The sequence below is a fragment of the Rattus norvegicus genome, chromosome 5, assembly GCF_036323735.1.
Source record: "Rattus norvegicus strain BN/NHsdMcwi chromosome 5, GRCr8, whole genome shotgun sequence".
NCBI classification, from domain to species: Eukaryota; Metazoa; Chordata; class Mammalia; order Rodentia; family Muridae; genus Rattus; species Rattus norvegicus.
This window is the reverse complement of record NC_086023.1, coordinates 52,447,938-52,472,699: the sequence shown is the minus strand read 5'-3', so window position 1 is coordinate 52,472,699 and position 24,762 is coordinate 52,447,938. Positions and strand designations below refer to the sequence as shown.

Here is a 24,762-nt window from a genome sequence, read left to right as displayed (position 1 = left end):
AGAGAGAGAGAGAGAGAATTTGTATGTGACAGAGAGCATGCAAGTCCATTTCTATCCATTTGTCTGCAAATTTAATATTAAAAAATATTTTTTTTATTTTGTGTATACGAGTGTGTACTACACGCAGGTATGGGTACCATGCAAACGTCTGGTGTTCGAAGAGGCCAAAAGAGGAAGTCAGATCCCTGGAATAGGAGTTACAGATGGTTGAGTCATCATGTGGATTCTGGGGACCAAATTTGTGTCCCCTGCAAGCGCACTTAAACCATGGAGCTTCGTCTCCAGCCCCTCATCGTTCTGTACTGTGTATACTCACCTCACATCCATTTTCCATTCATACAGTGATGGATGGGTTGCTTCCGTTTCCCCACTATTGTGAGCACAACAGCTGTGAACATGGGCATGCGTGCGCATGCGTGTAGTCGGATGTGGAGACATGCCCGGGCATGGGTTCATCTGAGCCATAAGGTTGTTCTAGTCTTAGATTGTGAAGAACGTCTACACTGACTTCTTTTTTTTTTTTTTTAAGATTTATTCATTTTATTATATATATAAGTACACTGTAGCTGTCTTCAGATACACCAGAAGAGGGCATTGGATCTCTTTATAGATGGTTGTGAGCCACCATGTGGTTGCTGGGAATTGAACTCAGGACCTCTGGAAGAGCAGTCGGATGCTCTTAACCGCTGAGCCATCTCTCCAGCTCCCTTACACTGACTTCTATAGAGGTCCCAACAGTTCACACCCTCACATCAGTAAATAGGGGTTCCCTCCTCCACATCCCCTCCAGCATCCCACAGGTGAGATGACATTCTGAGGCAGTTTTAGTTTGCATTTCCGTGATGGCTAAGGTTGTTGAATACTTTAAAAAATATTTATTGGGCCTCTCTATTTCTTCTGGAGTTGCTTCGTTCAGTTCTTTTAGCTCACATTTTCATTGGGTTCTCTGTTGTTGGCTTTTTTTAAGAAGATCTGTTTTGCTATTTTATGAGCGTGAGTATTTTGGCCGAATGTATGTGTGCCCGCCGGTGCCCTCGGAGGTCAGAGGAAGGCGTTGGACCCCTTGGAACTAGAGTTACAGATGGCTGCGAGCCGCCCTGGGGCTGCCGTAGCAGTTATTCAATCTCAGCCGGGGGTTTCTACCCCACCTCTGATCAGTCAGTTCCCAGATAAAAGATGCACACAACCTTTATAACAAGCCTTTAAAGCCCCAGAGCTGGGCAGACATCAACCCTCTGTGCTACTATGTCCACCTCCCTGCCAATAACCCCGCAATAGGACTCGCCGTGTTCAGCCTGGGCCGCTCTTACTCTGACTGGCGAGCCCTTGTGACTGACTCATGAGCCCTTACTCCTCGTTGTCTTTTCCACTTCCCATCTTCTCTTTCCTCTGCCTTTGCGGTCCTCCTCAGACCCCAAGCCAGGGAGCAGAAGCCCCGCCCACCTCTCTTCTACTCAGCTACAAACTGTAGGCGTCTTTATTCAGCCAGTAGGTTTTTTTTTTTTTTTTGGTTCTTTTTTTTTTTCGGAGCTGGGGACCGAACCCAGGGCAGCCAGTAGTTTTAAATTAAGGAGCAGAAGCATCACTCGGGGGTGTACCTGAGGATTCCCTAGTCCCTGGAGCAACCAGTCTTTGGGGGCCAGTATTTAGCGTTACAGTACATAGCAACAGACCAAACCTCAACTCTCGGGTCCTCTGCCAGAGCAATGAATGCCCTTAACCACTGAGCCAACTCTCCAGTCCTGGTTTTTTGATTTCTTCGTCAGTGTTTTGTGACGAGGTGCTACTGATGCATTTCCAAAAAATTACTTCCAAAAAATGATGGTTGCTGGACCGGAAAGGGCGGAAATTGGACAATTCTGTTTGGGCAGAACTATGTGCTTACATCGGACGTCTGAGCTCTCCTGCTCTTTCTATGAACATGGCAAGGGTAGTCATGTGGCCAGAGTTCGGACTCTCTTCTGGTCACTTCAGCAGGATGACCAGTTATTTTGTGGATTGGCTCAGGGTTTCAAGGGTTCAAGAGCACAGAACCACCCTCATCTTTCACAAGGCTTTGGCCTGAACTGGCACAGCCTCTTTTGGCTGAATTCTATTGACTAAGAGTCACGGGAGCCAGGCAAGATGGCCTATGCCTAAACGTTTGAGGCCAGAGAGAATCGCTAGATTTCCAGAAGTGCAAGGCCTGGGCTAATGCGCCTTTGTTCTTTACCCTGCTGTAGTTTCACCTAAGCTCCTAAATTACTAGAGTAGAAAGAAAAACTTACATGACAGGAAGTGAAGTGTTCCTCTGCCAGCTTATTTTCTTAACTCCCCCACTTCTCCCCCACCCCCACCCCCTCTTCCCTCTTCAGCCCCCCACTCAGCCACTGCCCATCTCCTCTTAGGAAGTCCCATCCCTCAGCCGGTCAGGCCCCACCCCCATCTCTGCTGGAAACCCCACCTCCTGGTCATCCACTTTCCCCTTCCCTGGTTTCATTTTCACTTGCAAGACACATCCTTGACATTTTCCATTTACTGTATGTAATCCCAGCTCTCAGGAGGGTGAGGCAGGAGGCTTGCTGTGTGTGAGTTTCAAGCCAGCCTGGGCTACAGAGTAAGTTAAGTTAGTCTGGGCTACGAAGCAAGACTGGACTCAAAGTTTTTTTAAAATCCCATTTATAGACACTGAGTATGTAAAAACAAAGTATTTGAAAAGAGTAGAGGAACAATAAGGATTCTATAAACAACATGGAAATGGTCCATTTGTAAAACAGATTAAAATGTGAAAGTCAAGAGTGCTAGCAGGAGGATCAGGCATTTAGGTTATCCTCAGCTACTTATGATGCTGAAGGCCAGCCTGAACTACACATAAGACTAGCTAAGACTTAGAGGAGTGCATCACTGACCTCACTAATGAGGTCACATATGAAACACACACACACACACACACACACACACACACACACACGCAATTCGTTTATGGTGAGGATGTGGATTTTTAAGTCTCACATAGCTCAGGCCGGTCTCAAACTCCTGTGATGGTTTGTTTTGACTGGTACTTTGATAGGATCTAAAGTCACCTAGAAGATGGGACTCCTGGTGTTGGACCATAGCAGCCCAGGGTTACAAAGGAAGGGTCCAGGGAACTTCAACATTGGATACTTCAAACTTCAGGAGGCAGGCGTTGGCTACCCTCACCTCCCATCCTGGTTCCATAAAGCCGGCTCTCCTACCAGCAGCCCTAGTAATAATTTATGACCCTGACAGCTATCAGGTTGCACTCCTTGTGTGACCTTATAAGGTTCCTCCCTTCCCCCTGGAACTCTACAACCCCTGAGTATGCAACACTCCTGTCCTGACCAATGATACACAGCCACATAACCCTTGTCCCAGAGACCCTGGCCACCTCCCCAGGAGCATAAATACCTGCTTTACCCCCACTCCCACCCCCCTAAATAAATGAAGCAGTTACCTGAAGCTATTCCCAGGTGTTCACTGCCCACACACTTGTCACTGACCAAGACCTTGCACTGCACCCACCCACACCTGGCTAAGCGCCCCTCCCTCCAGTCCAGCTCAGTGCTCAATAGGCCTAACTACCCTAAGGGAGACACAGGCAGCATCCTAGCATGGCTGTGGGCTATTCTCTTGATTATTTTATGATGTGGGAAGACACATCTAAATTGTGGCTGGGACTATTCCTACACAGGATCCTGAGCTGTGTAGAGCCGTTGCTGGGCGGTACCAAGCATGCATTGCTCTCTTTTTCTGAGACTTAATGCTGGGAACAAGCAAAAGAAATGTATTCTAAGCACTACCATTTCATTTTCAGAAACTTAATTCTAGGTCCCAGGCCCTAAGGGAGCTGGGGACTTCCCTATAGCTGAACAGCCTCTGATACAAACAGCTGTCTGAGTCCGGACATCTCAAGGACAACTTCTCCATCTTACTGGCTGGGTCAAACAAGTTCATGTTCCCAAGCCTAGGGATGAACGCCTATCCCACCTGTCCAAATGTTTCCTTAATCGTCTGTTAACCAGTAAAGATTATAGAAACTGCTGATATCTAAAGCAAGGTGCATATATTGTTAAAATACATAACCAGTTGCCTGTTCTGCCCTAATTACCTACATGCAGCTGGCCTGCTCCTTTGGCCTCTTATCACTCTGAGCTCCAGACATAAGGTCGAGGAGAATGAATTAAGGACCTTGAAGCCAGGTGTCTTGGATATGGCCCAGTCTCCAACGGATACTCCCTGCTTGACTCCCAATGTCAAAATACAGCCGGCTAACACCGCAGCTCCCCCCAGCATCCACCTCGCTTTGTGTTCCCAGCCTTTGAAAATGCTGTACAATCTCCCTTTAGGGAGACAGTGGAGATCCCCTCCTTGAGCACTCAGAAAATAAAACTTCCATTTTTAAGCTTCCCAATCTGGAGTTCCCTTGGCTGTCAGCTTGAACCTAACAAATGTGACCAGAAACTTCAATTTCCAGCTGCCTTGACTGCCCCTGCATGATGGGCCAGACCCTTAGGTTGCTCTGTCAGAGTCTTTTATCACAGCAACGGAACAAAACCTAAGACATCTCCCTATGTCTGTGGATCAGGATGTGAGCTCTCAGCTGCTGCTCCAGCACCACGCCCCCTGCCCGTTGCCTTCCTCCCTGCAGGGATGATGATGGACTCCTGTGCTTCCAGAACTGTAAAGGCCCCAAACCCTTCCTTCTCAAAGTTTCATGGCACCGTATCGCAGCAATAGGAAAGAAACTACCCCAGCTTCTTATCGGGATGACCTTAAACTCCTGATCCTCCTTCTTCTGTCTCCCAAGAGCAGACAATCCGGGAATGCCTGTCCAGCTGGCTTTTCTTTTCATTAAAATGTATTTTACTGTTATTTTCATGGGTGCGAGTGTTTGCCTACATGTAAGTACGTGTACCGCGTTCATGCCTGGTTTCTGAGGACGCCAGAAGAGAATGTCCACACCGGAACAGGAGAACAACTGAACTCAGGTCCTTTGCAAGAGCAGTAAGTGCTCTCTTAACTGCTGGACCATCTGTGGGTATTCTCTCTGTAAGACTCTCAGAGAGAATCTTCCCTCAGGAGGGAGATCCTCAAGCCCAATGACCAGTCCGAGTCCACAGGCTGCAATCAGCAAGAGGATTTTTATTGATCAGGATACACAGGTATCTGTGGGCGTCCCAGTCAATTTGGAAGACTGGCGCGCCTAGCAGAACCAGGGACGGGTTTTTATAGTGTATTGGGAGCAGAAGCAGGCTTACAGAAGCAGATGCATGGTTACAGGGATGTGATTGGTGGAGTAAATGAGGCATACGTGTATGTTACTTATTTTGGCTATAATCATAACAGTGAGTTAGCAAAAAGTACATGGTGGTCAGGGCTTCCGGGGGGTCAGGGACTTTTTCTTTTTCCTGCCAGGTGGCCCATGGAGTAGTGCCCATAATTTAGTCTGGTTTCTGCATTTTGTTTTCTTTTCTGGTCTGTTTCGTCTAAATGATGGGTCAGCTTGTCCACATATCTAAAAACTTACTTTTTATTTCTATAGTTGAGGGCCTTGGGCTTGTACAATTCCCTTTCTGGGAGGGGGTCTTTCATCTCTACCACCCACCCCTCTGTGTGTGTGTGTGTGTGTGTGTGTGTGTGTGTGTGTGTGTGTGTGTTTCTCTGTCTTTGTCTCTCTTTCTGTATCTCTCTCTCTGTGTATCTCTCTCCCTCTATGTCTGTCTGTCTGTCTCTCTCTCTGTCTCTCTCCTATTCCATGTTCTTCACTAGTTTATCTTTTTTGCAGCTAGATTCTTTTCAAAGATTTACCTCTTATTTTAAAAATATTTACTTAACTTTGTTTTATGTGTGGGTGTCTGCCTGCACATATGCTTGTGCACCCATGCATGCAGTATGTGAAGAAGCCAGGAGAAGGCATCAGATCCCCTGGGACTGGAGCTCTGTGGAGGTGCTAGAAATGAAGCTTCTGTCCTCTGAAAGAGCAGCCAGTGTTCTCGACAGCCATGCCATCTCCCCTGCTCCTATTTTGCTTTTAACTATGTGTGTGTTGTGTTTATTATGTGAGGGTTTGTACGAGTGTGTGCAAGGGCCTTAAGAAGCCAAAGGCATTGGATCCTTGGAACCGGAGTTACAGGAGGCTGTTGGGAACCAGACTCACGTCTCCTGGAAGAGTAAACAACATCTTAAGCACTGAGCCATCCAACCTCCTGGAAGACTTTTTTATTTTTACCACCAAACAATTCTCTCTGCCCTTGATAAGGGTTAGTGTCATTCTTCAGCTTTTTCTAGTTCTTTTACATTTTCAAGGAGCACAGTCCCATGAACTATTCATCATAAAATATTCAGATGGGGGCAGGGCTGAATAAATGACTCAGCAGTTATGAGGACCCAAGGTTTGGTTCCTAGCATCCATTTTAGATGGCTCACAACTACCTGTAACTTCAGCTCTAAGGGCTCTGATGCCCCAGCCTCCTCACACACACAATCTAGGAGCCTCTGCGACTATATCTAAGTTAGTACAGTGCTTGCCTAGTACCTAGTGCTTGCTATGATAAACACTATGACTAAAAGCAAGCTGAGAGGAAAGGGTATGTCTCAGCTTACAGTTGTAGCTCGTTTTAAAGAGAAGACAGATCAGGAGCCTGGACACATGAACTGGAGCAGAGGACATAGAGGAGTGCTGTTTATTGGCTCCTCATGGCTTGCTTAGCTTGCTTTCTGAGAAATCTAGCTTATTCGGTATTGCTGTGAAAGACACCATGACCACAGCAACTCTTACAACAGAAAGCATTTAACTGGGCTTGGCCTACAGTTTCAGAGATTTATCTTATTATCATCATGTTAGGGAGCATGTCAGCACTCAAACAGACATAGTCCTGGAGATGTAGCTGAGAGTTCTATGCCCAGATTCACAGGCAGCATGAAGAAAGACACACTGGGCCTAGCCTGAGCTTTTGAAACCTCAAAGCCCACCCGCAGTGACACACTTCCTCAACAATCCATGTCTACTCCAACGAGGCCACACCTTCTTATCCTTCTCAAACAGTTCCACTCCCTAATGACTAAGCATTCAAATATCTGAGCTTCTGGCAGTCATTCTTACTCAACCATCACAGTGTCTCAGAACTACCTGCTCAGAAATAGCATTGACTCCAGTGGACTGGGCCCTCTCATCAGTCAGATGTGAGAACTGCCTCGTTTTCTTGATTTGAAGTGCCCTCTTCCCAGATGACCCTGGCTTGTGTCAATCTGACAAACAGCTAACCAACCACCACCATACCTAGTATACATGAAGTCTAGGATCCAACACCAAGCACAGCTCATAAGGTATGGTGTTAGGGGCATAGTGGGGAGCATAGCCACCTTCCAAACCCTATGTAAGCAGGTATGGCATTACACACCTGATACCCCAGCACTTGGGAGATAGAGGAAGGAAGATCAGGGGTTCAAGGTGATCCTCAGCTAATCTGAGCTAACCTGGGATACATGAGCTCCTGTCTCAATACATAAAATAATAAAATGTCCTGGGGCCAGGTGCTTCTCAATGACAGTCGCACCCTCTATTTTTATGCAATTATTTTTAAAAAGCATATAAAATAATGAGTTTTAGACGACGCTTTCATTCATGTGAACTGTTGTCCTCATTTTCTATAATTATCATCATTTTCTATAATTATCCTAAGGCATATTTTCAATCAGTTCCCTTGACACATTTTCCAGAGGAGTGCTTGCCAGAGACTGAACTTTGATTTGAGAATCTACATATGGCTCCTCTCTTTTACTTTTCTTTTTAAAACACGTTTCCACAATCATGCGTGTGAGCATCCAAGTGCATGCAAGTAAGCACACGCATGTGCCACAGAGTTCATAGGAAGGCCAGAGTACCCCTTGCACCACTCGAGTCTCAGGGATGGAACTCTGGTCACTAGGCTTGCTAGCAAGTCCCTTTATGGTTGAGTCACCTCACCGTCCAGCTTTCACACGAATGGAATCCAAACAAGGCAGGTATCACATGATAGCATAATCTTTCCACTTTTGAATATTTATTGGGAAAGTACCGGGCACTGTGCTAGTTATGTGGAGGTGCAACTAGAAGGCATTTGTAATTGTTAAGAAGCATCAGACAGTAAGAAACACATTCTGAGTACCTGAAATGGTGACGCGCACTTGGAATCCCAACTCACTGGGGCTACACAGAAGGACAGAGACTGTTTTCAAAAGAATCAGTCAATTGATCTCTCAAGACACAAACAAAAAAATAAATAAAAAGGTTTTTAACCTTTAAGGTTTAATTTTTAATTTTTTGAGAATTTCATGGAGTACTGTAGTCACAGTATTTAACACCCCCCCCCAACTTCTCAAATTCGTGTCTCTTCTCCACTTTTATTGTTGTCACACATTCGTAACTTACTGAGTTCATTTTGTATGGCTTGGAGGTACTGGTGTTCAAGACAGACCACTTGGTTGTGATAACCCATCAGGGAACTCACCCAAAGAATGGGTGCTTCCTCCCTCTGGCAGTTGCTTGCCCTTAGGGATAGCTTGCTAAGCAGTCATCATCATGGTTCATAGCTTTACAGTTAGGTAGGACCCCCGATTGTTTCTCTCCCTTAGTAGCTTGTATAACATTTTCAGAAGGTTCCTTGGAAAGAAAACTTCTAGGCCAATTCTAGCTCCATTTCAGCAAGTCCTGTATCCAGAATGTGGTGTCTCCAGCAATCGGGTCTTATCCTGGCTTGCCAACTCTTTGTTTTTTGAGTTCCTTGCATTTTCTAGGTATTAATCAGCTTTATGCAGTTAGCAAAGGTTCTCTCCCGTTCTGGGGCTCTCTCTTCTTGTCTCTTCGCTGCTCCCTGTGCTATACAGGAGCGTTTAAGTTTTATGAAGGCTCCTTTGTCAATTGTCATCCTTAATTCCTGAACAGAGTCCTACTTATAGATTCCATGTTTTCTTCTAGAAGTCTTAGGGTTTCGAGTCACATTTCACAGTAAAGTCTTCAATGCACTCAGCATTGGTTTTTATGCCGAGGAATAGATATGGATATAATTTCATTTTTCTTCTAAATATGGACACCTTGTTTTCCCAGCACCGTGTGGTGAAGATGCTTCCTTTTCCCCAGAGTGTGTTTTTTGGCATCTATCATGCATCAGTTGGTGAGCTACCTACTGGTCTAATTCAGTGGTAGAGCACTTGTCTAGCACGCACGAGGCCCTGGGTTTGGTCTCCAGTACATAGAAAACAAAATGAAAGTATATTTAAGTCAGGTGTGTCGGTTCACATCTGCATCGTCACTCTTACTGGAGACAGAGTCAGGAGGATTGCTGTAAGTTTGAGAGCAGTCAGGACTCCATCGTAACCCTGTGTCTCACAATTTAAAAAAAAAAATGTGTCTGACTGTTTCGCCAGCATGTATGGATGTGCACCTCGTACATTGCTGGCACACACAGAAGTCAGAAGAGGGGTCCAGTCCACTGGTGGTTGTGAACCACTATGTGGGTGCTAAGAACTAAAGCCAGGTCCCCTGCCAGACCAGTCAGTGCTCTTAACCTCTGAGTCATCTCTCTGTCTTAATTTCTGTTCCTTAGTGCAATGAAGAAATGCCATGACCAAGGCAACTCTTACAGAAGAACGCATTTATTTGGGGGGGGGGGGTTATTTACACATTCAGAAGGTTAGTACATGACCGTCATGGCAGGAAGTGTGGAAGGCAGTAAGCAGGCATGGGGCTGAGAGCTTAATTACATCCTGGTCTGCATTCAGGCAGAGAAAGACACTGGGCCTAGCATGGGCTTTTGAATATTCAAAGTCCACCCTCAGTGACACACTTCCTCCGACACAGCCATGGTTCCTAATCCTTCCCAAAGAGTTCCACTAATTTGGCAGCCAAGCATTCAACCGGATGAGCCTGTAGGGGCCATTCTCAATTACAATGATTCTTGTTACAGGAATGCTCCGGAGTGGTAGCCGTGGGTGATATTTGTCAGGCACCGTGTTATGTGGTCACGTGCAGCTGTCAGAGAAGCTTGTTGTTATTCTTTTACCTTTACATATGAGAAACATGATGTATGAAAGCTTGCAAACTTTCTTAACATCCAGGCTAGCAAAAACAGAAAGGGGGTGGGGGTGGGGGCAAAGAAAGCAAAGAGAAAAGGAAAGGGAAAAGAAAAGAAAAAAAGAGAAAACTCGGGGCTATTCGGAGATTGGTAGAAGGCAGAGGTGGGAAGGGAAGATAAGGGTACCACAGTGACAGACTGGACAGTAGTGATGATGGAGTTTGGACAGTTAACAGTGAATCATTAAAGGTTTGTTTGTTTGTTTGTTTGTTTGTTTGTTTGTTCCGAGACAGGATCTCGCTGTGTGTTTTAGCCAGGGTTTCTACTGCTCTAACAAAACAGCTGGACCACGAGCAAGTTGAGGAGGGAAGGGCTTACTCAGTTTACCCTTCCACATTGCTGTTCATCACTGAAGGAAGCCAGAACAGAAACTCAAACAGGGCTGCAACCTGGAGGCAGGAGCTGATGCAGAGGCCATGGAGGGTTGTTACTTACTGGCTTGCTTCCCCTGGCTTGCTCAGCTTGCTCTCTTACAGAATCCAGGACCACCAGCCCAGGGACGGCACCACCCACAATGGGCTGAACCCTCCCCCCCTCAATTACTAATTGAGAAAATGCCTTACAGCTGGATCTCATGGAGGCATTTCCTCAAGGAGGCTCCTCTCTCTGGGGTAACTCCAGCTTGTGTCAAGTTGACACACAGAACCAGCCGGTACACACACCCACTCTCATGCGTAAATGTTTTAAGTGAGCTTAAAGAAAGGAGTGCACACACCCAGGTGTGCTCAACAAGTCTTGCTCAACCTGCTTTCTTATAGAACCCAGGACCAACAGCCCACAACGGCCTCCCCCATTGGTTGCTAATCGAGAAAATGCCCTACAGCATTTTGTATATGATGCTGTATATACCATATAATGGAGGTATTTTCTCAACCAAGATCCCCTCCTTTCAAATAATTCTGGTTTGTGTCAAGTTTGCATAAACTAGCTAACACGCAATGTAATGTGTAATGGCAAACTGGGAATTCCCTAGGTAGACCAGGCTGGCCTTGAACTCCTAGAGATCCAGCTGCCTCTGCTTCCCAGGTGCTAAGAATAAAGGTGAGCACCACCATGCTCAGCCATTAAAAGGACTGACGAGACGATTCAGTGGGTAAAAGCAATTGCTGGGGAGCCCAATTTGATCCTCGGGACTCACATGCTAGAAAGAGAACTGACTGCTCCAACTTGGCCTCTGATCTCTACACATCCCTCCCTTCCTCTCTGCTCCCCATACACACATACAAACAAACAAGTAAGTGTAATAATTTTTGAATAGGGTTAATAAAAAAACAACTCGGACGTGGTGGTGCATGCCTATAATGCTACCACTTGGAAGACAGAGACAGAAAGATCAGGAGTTCAAAGTCAATCTGAGATACATGAGATCATATCTCAAAAAAAAAATCCCCAAAATAAATTAAAATTAAATAGAAAAATATAGTAACTATATCTGGGTGCCATGTGCAAAATTTTATTTCTAGCAGGTAAGAGGCAAAGTCAAAAGAGTTGGCATGAGTTTGAAGCCATCTCGGGGTACCTAATCAAGTCCACAGGCCATAGGGCTGCATATTGAGAGCCTGTTTCAAAACCAAGAAACAAAAAAAGTAAAATGTAAATCACAGACAAATAAGTTTAGGAGAGGGGACAACGTGTAAAGACCGGATAAGATGATGTGGAGACCCAACGTCAAACACGGCATGTGATAACTGGGAAAGAGGGACAAGCCAGACAGACGTCCTAGAAAAATTGTCCCACTTCATGCGGCACTAGGAAAAGCCAGGGTATGGCTCCAGGAAGGCACAACTAAGTTCAGAAGCGTCATGGGAACCAGGTAGGGTGGTTGGTCCTACGTAATTTGAAAGGGGCTGAGAGGACTGCCACAAATTGAGGCCAATCTGGACTATAGAGTAAAACCCAAGTCTTTAAAAAAAAAAAAAAGTGGGTAATCCGTAAGCCGGTGGGTTAGGATAGCACCAGGTTAGAAGACGCTGGAGAATGGCTGGCAGCATCGTCCCTTGTCTTAGGCATGACCCATTTTGACTGAGACTTTGTGTTGGCCTGTCACTGCCTTGTTTTGAAAGCACTTCAGCCTGCCAATCAACATCAGTTCTCAAGTTTCCCAACACAGTGTAAGCCTGGAATATTCATGGACGGCTCACTATCGTGAATAATGGTTACAAAGTAACTTCTGAGTAGGGACTGTGACTCAGCTCACCTCAGTCCGCTCCCGGACTTTCAAGGGTCCACGTAAATTCTGCCAACACAGCATGCCAATCACTGCTCAGCCACACCCCAGACTCACCGGGATGACCAAGTGTGACAGTCTGGTAGGATGGCTCACATGCCAGTTCAGCTCCGCCTTATTCCTGCCAGCAACTTCATGGCCTTGGCCTTCCAGCTGTCTGCCTACTTTGGTATTAAAAGCAGCCACACCCCAGAAGTAAAGCACATCCCACCAGCTGGCAGAGGGGAAGGAGGTATGAGTAACAACGCACTGGACTTTGCCAGGAAGGGAAAGGGCAGGTGCTGGCCAAGAAGTGTTGCAATTCAGGAAATTTCTGGCCTTGGGCAAGCTGCCGTCATCCCCTGCAGTGCAGTAGCCTAGCTTCTGGTTTGTTTAACTCACACTGGAAACATGTAATGAGTGACCTAGTTCTTTTCCAGCGGATTTTCTTTCCTCGGGGTGCCCTCAGATGCTTCTTGACAACTAAAACTCGCTGCTCATGGCTGCTTCAGCTTCACGGTGACTTTAAATTTCAAATATGTCATTTCAAGATTCCAGTTTAGGTGTAATCTCTCCCCCCTCCCTTCCCCTCCCCCTCCCTCCTTCCCTCCCGTCCCCTTTCCCCTCCTCCTTGTTTTTTTTTTTAAGCAGAGTTGGCCTTTATTATTGTAGCACATGCCTAAAAAGCCAACACTCGTGAGGAATCTGCTACAAAGGGATCTTGAGGCCAGCCTGGCAGCCTGAGGGGAGGGTGGAATAAAGGAAGGGGAGAAAGAGGAGAAGGGGAGGAGGGGGAGGAAAGAAAAAGTGAAACAAACAAAAACCAAAATAACCAGGGTGAGTTAGATTAGCAGGTCAGGGTGCTTGATACAAAGTCTCATAACCTGAATTCAACCCCCAGACCGACACACATACACATACACACACACACACACACACACACATACACACATACACACACATACACACATACACACACATACACATATACACACACACACATATACACACACATACACACATGCACACACACACATACACATATACACACATACACATATACACACATACACACACATGCACACATACACACACATACACACATACACACACATACACATATACACACACACATACACACATACACACACATGCACACATACACACACATACACATATATACACACACATACACATATACATACACATACGCACACAATATGCATATACACACATACACATAAACACATACACATATGCACACACATATACATAAACACACACATGCACATATATACACACTAAATAAATGAATGAATAAATAAATGTTTAAAATTTTTGTTAATTATTTTATTTACTTACATTTCAAATGTTGTCCCCCTTTCTGGTGTCCTCTGCCCCTGAAACTCCCCACCCCATCAGTCCTCCCCTTTGCCTCTAAGACGGTGCTCCCCCACTGTCTTAGTCAGGTTTCCATTCCTGCACAAACATCATGACCAGGAAGCAAGTTGGGGAGGAAAGGGTTTATTCAGCTTACCCTTCCACTTCACCAAAGGAAGTCAGGACAGGAAGTCATACAGAGCAGGAACTTGGAGGCAGGAGCTGATGCAGAGGTCATGGAGGGATGTTACGTACTGGCTTGCTTCCCCTGGTTTGCTCAGCTTGCTTCCTAATAGAACCCAGGACTACCAGTCCAGGGATGGCACCTCCACAATGGGCTGAGCCCTCCCACCTTGATCACTAATTGAGAAAATGCCTTACAGCTGGATCTCACGGAGGCATTTCCTCAAGGGAGGCTCCTTTCTCTGTGATAACTCCAGCTTGTGTCAAGTTGACACACAAAACCAGCCAGCACACCCCCCCACTCCCATGTTAAAAATTTTTAAGTGAGCTTAAAGAGAGGCGAGCGCACACCCAGGCGTAACTGTTCCATTGTAACCACACCTGGGTTACAGGCTCCTCACGACCGAGTCAGCGTTTTGTTGCTTGTGTTGTTTTACTTGGGAGGTAGGGGCTGGGGGTGGGATTTTATCAGTTTTAAGGATTTATTCTATTTTTAATTATGTTTGAATGTGTGTGGGTATAGACAAGTGCCTGCTGAGACTAGAAAAGAGTGTCAGATACCCTGGAACTGGTCCTCTGTAAGAGCTCAGGCCCCTGGCTGTCCTGACTGTCCTAGCGTGCAGAGATCCGACAGATTTGGACAGAGGAGTTCTACCTGAGGTCTTTGGCAACAAGTTCCCTAACCTCTCTTCCTTTTGGTATCATTTCTATGGAAAGGGAGTCTTGATTTTGTCATAAAACTGTCATAAAAATACAGAACGCGTGAAATAAGAATTTAGCCATTCTCTGGGGTTTGTGTTTTATTGCTTTGTTTTGAGACTGGGTCTCACTATGTAGCTCAGGCTGGCCTTGAACTTGAAGTCCTCCTGCCTCAGCCTCTCAGATGCTGGAAACACAGGTGTGCAGAGCCATTCCTACAGCATAAACATTGGATTATTTCATGTGACATATTACGCAGGGTCTCTCTTTTGTGGTTTGCTGCAGCATAAGACAGGCTGGCTGGCCGTCTGGGAGCCTCCTGCGTCACTCCTCATCTCTGGGGGAACCTTGGGATTATAAGCACTTCCTGCCTCGGCAGCTTGACCTGTGTTCTGGGGATCCTAACTCCTGTCTTCACACTTGCTCGGAAACTCTCTACCTGACACTTTATATTTATAAGCCTTTAAAGCACCTGGCAGATAACTAACCTTTATGTTGTTATGTCTACTTCCCTGCCAGTATCCCTGCGATATCACTAACCATGTTCCCATCTGGGCTGCTCTTAACTCTAATCGGCCATGTTTTCACGACTCACCTACCCCATGGCATCTTCTCCTCTCTCGACCTTTCCCCTTTTCCCTTGTGCTCTCCTCAGCCTCGAAGCCGAGGAACCAAAACCCCACCCACTTCTCTTCTGCCTAGCTGTAGGCTGTCGACGTATTTATTCAACCAATAGTTTTGAATTAGGGAGCAAGGTCCCATAGCATTACTTGATGCCTGTGGGGGCATTTGTGCCCAAAAGTACATAGGCCTAAAACAGCGATTCCAGGTCTGGTTTAGGGCAGCTTCCCTCCCATGTCTGTGCGAGAGAAGAACATGTTAATAATAACAGAGCATAGACAAGCATTCGTCTGTAAGCCAGGCACATGAGGCAGAGGCTTAAAGATCAAAGTAAAGTCTGGTTTGATACTGAATTCCATGCCAGCCAGGGCTGCTGGAGCCAGGCACCGTGGCATACAGCATCTTTAATCCCAAGATTCAGGGCAGAGACAGGTGACTCTTCGTGAATTTAAGGGCAGCCAATGCCTGTGTGAGCAGGGTTTTAAAAATCCAAAACCAAAAGTACCACCACCTCAAAAATACCGAAAAAGGGGCCTGGGAAGAAGACTCAGTTGTCAAGAGTCCTGGCTGCTGTTGCAAAAGACCTGAATTCAGTTTCCAGTGGCACACAACTGCCTGTCACCGCAGTTCCAGATCCGTGCCCTTCTCTGCCTTTTCGGCACCCGTGCTTGACTCCCCAGCCTCTTAAAATTAGGCTAGAATCCTGGCTTCTCACTCAGCTTCCAGCTTGTGCTTAAACTGGGCGACCACTCAGAAATGCACAGAGCAACAGCCATTTGGAACTACTGCCCAGAAGAAGGCAGAAAGGGGCGAGAAAGGAATGGTCTTTGGAGAAGGGAGAAGGTTTGGTGTCCTAATAAAGAGATGAGGTGGGGGGAAATGTTTTTAGGAAGCTAGCCGGATGTGAGAAGGCTTAGAGGAGGTTGGAGCAGGACCAACATGGTCAGCGGTCTATGAAATAAAAGATTATTAATGAACGATCAGAAAGGCAGGCCTGAGTCATCTTCTGACTACAGATGGAAAAATGGCCTCCAGACTGACACACTTTCCAGAGCCACCCGAAAAATTATTAAGTACGTAACCATTTGATCCAGGTTCCATAAAGCTCTGCAGGCCAAAGGCCTTCTGGGAAAACACAACACAAGTCTAGGAGAGGCCTCACTGAGCTCCTCTGTAAAAGTCAAGCAGACCAATCAATCACCTGGGGGACTATGACCTGAAGTTCCTTACCTTTCGTTCCCGTGAGAAGAGAAACTAGTACAGATTCTGCCTGGTGTGTTGGTTGGGGCACTGCGGTTTCCTTGGCCATTGTCCCCTGTTATCTTTGAAAGCATTCTGTGTGTACGTTTCAATGACCTTTGCCTGTCTTCCCCACCACATTCTGTGTCTGAGTTCTTCCCAGAGATTACAAGAGACCGGAGGAGGGGGTGTGAGAGAGATTCCAGTAACGAAATGGCATCACGCATTATCGGTTAGCAGAGCAGACAGATTAAAGACGTGTAAGTATGGGACAGTGCCTCTCAGTGGTACCGGACCTGTGTGAGGTCCTGGCTATCAGCCTCCTCCCCCACCCCACCCCGACATACAAGTTAAACTCAACAAATCCACCTCACTGCCAGTATTTGCGTTGAACAAAGAAAAACAGGCAAGGAAGGTCGACCTGCTCTCTGTGTCCTGGAAAGAGCCAGTCCTCAGCCTCAGGGGAACATCTCAGTAAATAGACAGTAGAGCCTTTGTCCTCCGAAGCTTCTGAGACTTTGTGGTGAACCCTAAGGAAAGGACTGTATTTGATACTGCATTTGAAACTGTATTTGCTACTGATGGGATAAGATTTGCATTACTGCTCAACATGACTGCTTAGTGTCTTGGGCCCAAGGGTGGAGAGAGAGTCTGGCTCAGTGGTTAATAGCACTTGCTGCTCTTCGGGGGGGGGGGGGCAGTATCTTGATTCTAGAACCCATATCATGGATAAAATATAAAAATAAAATCTTTCTTTAAGTGACCCGGGGCCATGAACGCCATGTTTAACCCAACAGATCTCAAATGTGCTGCAGTGTTTAGTATGCATGAAGCTTTAGTGAGTGAACATTTATAAAATGGCAGTGCGTGTCTTTAACCCCAGCACTCAGAATGTAGAACTAGAGTTTCATAAAGGTTGCTCATTGTCAGAGTCCCGATGTGCAGGGCGGGACGTGCCTGAGGGAGAGCCAGAGATAGGACTTGCCAAACCAGCTTTCAGCCCCAGGACATTGATCATCCGTAGCCACCCCCTCCCCTTCCTTCACTCCCCTGAGTGAGATGAGCCACCCTACCTGCCTGCCGAGCTGCTAGATAACACATACTCCTAGCTGATGTCATTTCGCGCCGAAAGTAACCGTGCACCTTTTGAATTGACCAATCATGTGTAACCGTGTGAATGCCCCTTACCTCCCCTATAAAAACCCCCGAGTTTGGAAGCTCGGGGTCGATTCCTCTGTCTCCTGTGTGAGATACGTGTCGACCCGGGATCCCGCTAAGACGTGGGATCTCGTTAATAAAGCTACCTCTTGCTGTTACATCAAGAATGGCTCCTCGTGATTCCTGGGGGCACCCCACCCCGCGATCGGAGCGAGAGACGCGGCTCCCCGTTTTGGGGTACGCTCTTTCAAGAACACAGAGGAAGGCAGGTCTCTGTGAATTCAAGGGCATCCTGATCTACAAAGCAAGTTCCAGGCTACACCCAGAGCTACATGGTGAGATCTCCTCTCAAAACAAAAGGAAAGAGAGGAGGGAGGGAGGGAAGGAGGGAGGGCGGATGGACTCTTACCGAACATGTAGGAAATACAGGCGTGTACTTTTCCTCCACTACCCCCTTAATTAACCTGTTCATTAAGGCTGGTTCCCCAAAGTCTTGAAACAGAAAATACAAGGGAAATGTTTTTGTTTTGCAGACTATTTGTTTACCATCCTATTACTACCCTGTGTCCAACTTCCTTACAATGATCCCCAAATCCTCTAACTTTTTAAAAGATTTATTTTTGTATGTGAGTGTTTTTCCTAAATGTCTGTATGTGCACCATATGTCTGCTTGGTGCCCATAAGAGTTCAGAAGAGGGCATCGGACCCCTGGAACTGGAGTGACAGATAGTTGTGAGCACCGTGTAGATGCTGGGAACCAGACCTGAACCCAGGTCCTCTGCAGGAACAGCAAGTGCTCTAAACCACTAAGTCATCTCTCCAAACTTGTCCCACCCCCACCTATGTCCTTTTAAAAGCACCTGGTTGCTTTAAGAAATCAGGTTTCTTTTTTTCTTTCTTTCTACAATCTTCAGGCAGAAGATTGAGGGGTCAGGCTCCCCAGATCAGGCGGAGAAGAGGAAGCCCCCCTAAGAAAAGGGAGCCCTCCAGTTTTCACTGAACTCAGGAAAGCTGTCCTGACATGGTGGACTACAATCCTAGTAGTGAGGTACAGCATTATATGTAAATTTACTTTTGTTTTCTTTGCTCATTTGGTGATAAGGATCAAATCCAGGACCTTGACCATACTAAAAATACACACCATTGGCTAAGCCATCCCCTCAGCTGAAGATGCCATTTCTTTGGTCCGTCAGCACCCAGAATCCCTTACACAGACAGACATCTATGTATATGTATGTCTTAGCGTTTCACCGCTGTGAACAGACACCATGACCAAGGCAACTCTTATAAGGACAGCATTTAATTGGGGCTGGCTTACAGGTTCAGAGGTTCAGTCGATTATCATCAAGGTGGGAGCATGGCAACATCCAGGCAGGCATGGTGCAGGAGGAGCTGAGAGTTCTACATCTTCATCTGAAGGCTGCTAGTGGAAGACTGAATTCCAGGCAGCTAGGATGATGTTGTTAAGCCCACACCCATAGTAGCACACCTACTCCAACCTCCATACCTCCAAATAGTACCACTTTCTGGTCCAAGCATATACAAACCATCACAATGCACATATCCCCTTCCCACTCTTTCTACTGTCAGTATGTCATAGGTTTGCAATCTCTTGACATCTGTTTCTTGTACTTTTGTTTTGCTTTCCAAATAGTGTGGTTAGAGATGTGGTTCAGTTGGTGCAGTGTTGGCCTAGCATGTCTGAGAGCCTGGGTATGATCCCTAGTACTGCATGAGGTTGTTGATAGAGCTTCCTGTAATTCCAGGGCTGGAAGGCAGAGAGGGAAAGGTCTGGAACCTTCCAAAAAGATCCTCAGCTATACAGTAAGTCTGAGTATGTGAGACCCTGTCTTAAATACTAATAATCCCCTCCTCCTTTCTTCGATTTTGCTTTCCGTTTGTCCATCATTTCTTCATCCCAGAACCCTCTGACAGAAGAATACATCTCCTCTCAAGTCCTTCAAACATATTACAGATCAATCTTCTTTGAACCCCTACCCTAGCAATCAGTTCTGCTGCAGTCTGGCCTAGTTGCTCTCCAGGCCATCTGCACAGCCTCTACACTAAGATCACCCCTCAATGTCTTACCCATAAATCTTTTACACTCATTTCCTGAGAGGAACATCATCCTTTTCAAGGTTGGTCTCTACAAAGAATAGCTTCCTAAGAACAACTAAATGAGAGCACATTTCTTAGGTTTTATGTATTTGAAAAAGTTTGATTCTGCCCCCATGCTTGATCATTTGGGAGAAGCAGTCCTCTCTATGTTGGGATTCACATCCCCTCAGAATGTCAAAGGCATTTTGCATTGTCTTCTAACTTCCAAGTTCAGTGATGATACTACCAAGGTTTTAATGCTTCATGTGAGACCGGTTTCTCTCCAGGAGGGTTTTAATGTTCATCTCGTTTCTGAACATTATGGTATAGGAATACTTCCAACTAGTATGCTGAACAACTTATGTGCCCTCAGCCTAGAGATTCATGTTTCTCATCCATTACACTCTTGATACTCTGAGATAATTCATTAGAGCACATTACGGCTAGGATCCTGAATGTCCCCCCAGAGACCTGTGTGTTGAAGGCTTGGTCCTCAGCCTGTGGTGCTATTCGGAAGTGGAATCCCAAGGGTAGGGCCCTAGTTGAAAGAAGGTAGATTATGAGGGCATGCTCTTAAGAGGGTAATGTCCCCTGCCCTCCCTCCAGCTTCTGCTGACACGTCCTCTTGCTCTGATGCTTTGTGTCACCCCAGGTCTAAAGCAAACGATCAGGGGCTGAAACCATGAGCCAAATGACCTTTCTTCTGTACAGATGTGTTTTCTGTAAGCATATGTTTTGTCACTGTGACAAGAACTAACGCAAAGGGGCTCCTGTCTCCATGCCTCACAATTGCTTTTGTTACTACTCAGTCCTCAATGGCCCAGCTTGGCATGATAGAGTACACCTATAATGCCAGCAATTGGGAGGCTGAGGCGGGAGGGTCATGAGTTTGAGGCCAACTTGAACTATATAGTGAATTCTAGGCTCAGCTGGGGCTACATAAGGAAACCTGACTTTTAAAAGAGAGAGAGAGAGAGAGAGAGAGAGAGAGAGAGAGAGAGAGAGAGAGACTCTGATTGTAGACTTTGTGTGGAAAGCATGAATTATTAACCTAGAGGGAGTCACAAAGGGATGACTAATTTGACTAGGCTTAGAGAACCAGGACACTGTGACTCAGAGAACATTATAACTGAAGGACAGAAGAAGTAAAGGGACTATAGCCAGGTATCACCACACCAGTGCACAATACCAGCACTTGGAGGGCCGACAATGGACGATTAAGCGTCCAGGCCAGCCTGGGCTAGACTCTGTTTCAAAAACCATAGGTACGTGGTAGATACAGATCTGATACTAGTGAGATCTCGTAATCAAAGAAGAAAATATTAGCATAAGCATTTAAATGAATCACGTTGTACACCTATACGTGTTAAGAATAACTGAAACATGCTAACTTACTAGTAAAGCTAAACTCTAGTGGTTCGCTCCTGAAACTCAAAGTGATAATTACGTCATTTTAGATACTGCATTTATAGCAATGAGTCACCACCAATATCAAAACATGACTTGGCAGAACGCCAACATGAGCAGCTCCTTCAGAGTCTCTTGAAAGAGATGTCATTTGGCCTTTAGCTCTGCATGCCACCTTGTTGGTCTCTCTGTGCTCACTTGGATTTATGTTGTTGTGTGAGACAGGGTCTCATAGAATCCAGGCTGGTACTGAACTCATCATGTAGCCAGGGATGACGTAGAACTCGTGATTCTCCTGCTTTTGTCTCCCAAGTGGATAGGATTACAGGCATGTCCCACAATACCCGGCTCTTGTGGTTTGTTTTTTTTTTTTTTTTAACTGATATAACAGAAAATATATGAACCTATTAGTTTATTTGTATTTATTGCTATTGTGGGGGAGGGGTCTTCGTGCCATGCTGCAACTGTGTAGGTCAGAGAGCAACTTTGTGGCATCGGTTGTCTCCTTTAACTTCACATGCTATGACAGGGATCGAACTCAAGTTGTTAGGGTTACAGCATCAGGCTGCAGGCACCTTCAACCACCAAGCCATCTCACTGGCCCTGGTTTTGTTTTCTGAGCTACTTTTCTCACAGGTTTTAGCTAATCAGGAGAAACGATTGAGCTGAATATTCTAAGACCAGGAAAATAAACACGACTAGCTGGATGTGTTTTAATCCTCAACCCTTAGTTAACCTGCTTTATTTTAATTTTTCTGTGACAGTAGAGACAGAGTCCAGGCAATCACTTTACTACTTAAGTCAGTGGTTCTCAACCTCCCTAATGTTGCAGTCCTTTAAGACAGTACCTCATGTTGCGGTGACCCCAGCCATAAAATTATTTTTGTTGCTACTTCATAGCTGTAATTTTGTTACTGTTATAAATCGAATGTAAATATCTGTGTTTTCCAATGATCTTAGGTGACCTCTGTGAAAGAGTCGTTTGGTGCGCACACCCCCCACACCCCTGCCAACTACCCATAGGTTGAACACTGCTGACTTAAATCCTCAGCCATAGTCTCCTATGTTTGAAACAGGGTCTCTGATAGTACAAGCTGGCTGTAAACTTGCTGTCTAGTTCAAGCTGACTATAAACTCCTGACAGAAAAGTTCAAGTATCAGTAGCTGTTCAGTCCACAAGGCTAGATGTCTCAGTTGGTCCTCAGTATACAAAGGGATGTGTATACACAGTGAAGGGATGACCTTGCTAGCAAGGGGAGAGCAAGCAGGCAAAGAGCCAAAGCTTCTTCCTTGGCTATTCTTAGCTGTCAGCCTGACTACATCTGGAAGGAACTACAATCCAAAAATGGTGGATCCCTGTGAGGGATCTCACCTATAGTTTCTGCTGGCTCTTCACCAGCTGTGGCGAGGCTCCTCTCCTCACAGGTTGCTGAATCGAATTCAATCCACAGATTGGAAGACTTGCTTGCTGATTCTTTTTTTTTTTTTCTTTTCTTTTTTTTTGGAGCTGGGAACCAAACCCAGAGCCTTGTGCTTACTAGGCAAGTGCTCTACCACTGAGCTAAATCCCCAACCCCTTGCTTGCTGATTCTTATTTCTGCTTTTTAGAAATAGTGTCATTCTTGCACTGTCTGACTTGGAACTCTATGTGCAGATTGGCTTGGTTTGAACATTTAGCACATCTCCTGTCTTTGCCTCCAAAGGACTAGAACTCGTGCCATGTGCCACACCTGACTATTAAAGATGTGAATGAATGGCTTTGTAAGAGCTTTTCCAGTTTTGGATCTGTGATTCCCACTCATCCAATGGACATGATCACCTACCATGAACTCTTACAAACATAAAAAAATCAGTAAAGTCCACAGAAATGATAAAGCCCAGCAATTAATCATGAGGAAATGTACAGTCAGCATGATCAACTTTGCTATCAGTCATAAAATGTTTTAGGCACTGTTTGCTACTACCTAGTTTAAGAATTATTGGGAAGAGGCCTGTAAGGCTAAGAGAGGAATAAGGCTGTGGTTTCTAAAACTGTCAATTAACTGCCAGCCAGGGATGATGGCTCAGACCCCTAATGCCAGCATTTGGGAGGTGGGGGCAGTAAGATCAAGAGTTCAAGGTCATACTAGGTGTCTTAGTCAGGGTTCTCTAGAGTCACACAACTTATGGGTAGTCCCTATATAGTAAGAGAATTGGTTGATGACTTACAGTCTGTAGTCCAACTCCCCAATAACGATCAGCAGCAGCTGTGAATGGAAGTCCAGGATCTAGTGGTGGCTCAGTCCCACGAGGTGGGCAGGCAGGCAAAAAAGAGACTCTTCCTTCTTCCAATGTCCTCAGGTAAATCTCCAGCAGAAGGAGTGTCCCAGATTAAAGATGTGTACCACCCTGCCTGAGTCTGGGACTTACTCTGTCCCAGGTGACTTGAACTCAGAGATCTCCTTGCCTTAAACTCCTGGGACTAGAGATTTGGGTCTCCCACCCTCAAGATCAGGATCAAAGGTGAGCCTTCCAATTCTGGATTGTAGTTCATTCCAGCTGTAGTCAAGTTGACAACCAGGAATAGCCACTACACTTGGCTATATATTGAGTTTCAAGCTAGCTAGTCCCTCAAAGAACTGAAAATAAAACAAAACCAGTAACACAGTATGGCAGACAATATAGGTGATAATCATCAAAAAAGCTGTGCTTTTTTATTTTTTTGTTGTTTTGGTTTGTTTTTCAAGACACTGTATAGCTCTGAACTCACTGTTGATCAGGTTGGTCTTGGACTCACAGAGATGCACCTTCCTGTCTCCTGAGTACTGGGATTAAAGTCATGTGCCACCACGCTGGGCCAAATCTGTGTTTTTAAGGAAGGAAGTGCATATCTTAGCACTGAGGCCAGAGCCTTTCCAGAATGATGGCTCACACTTTTAACCAGAGCAGTAGGGAGGCCAAGGCAGGAAGATCTCCATGAGTTCAAGGCTAGTCTGGCTTACATAGTGAATTCTAGGCCAGGGAGGGCTGTATAGCAAGACTCTGCATAAAATAAAATTTAAAAAAATGTTTACTTAAATTGTTACTAGAAGCTTTGGGGTGTCACATGCTACGAGGGGGTTGAAAGGCATTAGACAGCTTCAGGGGAGAGTGAACAATCCCAGAGTGTCCAGGGAACCATGCTCATACCCAGGATCTGAGAGTAAAGGAGATGAAAAGGAAGTTACCAGAAGGTCGGTTCTCTACCTGTGGCAAGAGGTAGATTCCATTCTTTTGACCAGGAGATGACTTTCTCTCAACAGAGCCCAGATCAAGGGAACTGCAAAACTCCCATTTCAGAAGAGGTAACCCCAAAATCATTTACCTGAAAGGTTGAATACTCCCTACTTTTCTCAAAGCTAGAGACTTGATTTTAAATGTTTACCATTAAGAATTACTGTATGGGGCGCGGGGGGGGGCTGGAGAGATGGCTCAGCGGTTAAGAGCACCCGACTGCTCTTCCAGAGGTCATGAGTTCAATTCCCAGCAACCACATGGTGGCTCACACCCATCTGTAATGGGATCCGATGTCTGAAGACAGCTACAGTGTACTTATATACATAAAATAAATACATCTTTAAAAAAAATTACTGTATGGGCTGGGAGTGGCTTTTTAGGAAGAAATAAGAAGTCAGAGCTCCC

The 24,762-nt window shown here is 45.7% G+C and overlaps 1 protein-coding gene across 1 annotated transcript in view; it reads left to right on the top strand.

The window, feature by feature from the left end:
• Positions 1-24,762, top strand: part of Pnrc1 (proline-rich nuclear receptor coactivator 1) — a 45,904-nt gene that overhangs the window by 16,604 nt on the left and 4,538 nt on the right. Inside the window, exon 2 of the mRNA XM_039109351.2 lies at positions 18,513-18,646. Coding sequence (XP_038965279.1) covers positions 18,620-18,646 — 27 coding nt within the window. The 5' untranslated portion in view covers positions 18,513-18,619. The remainder of the gene's footprint in view (positions 1-18,512; positions 18,647-24,762) is intronic.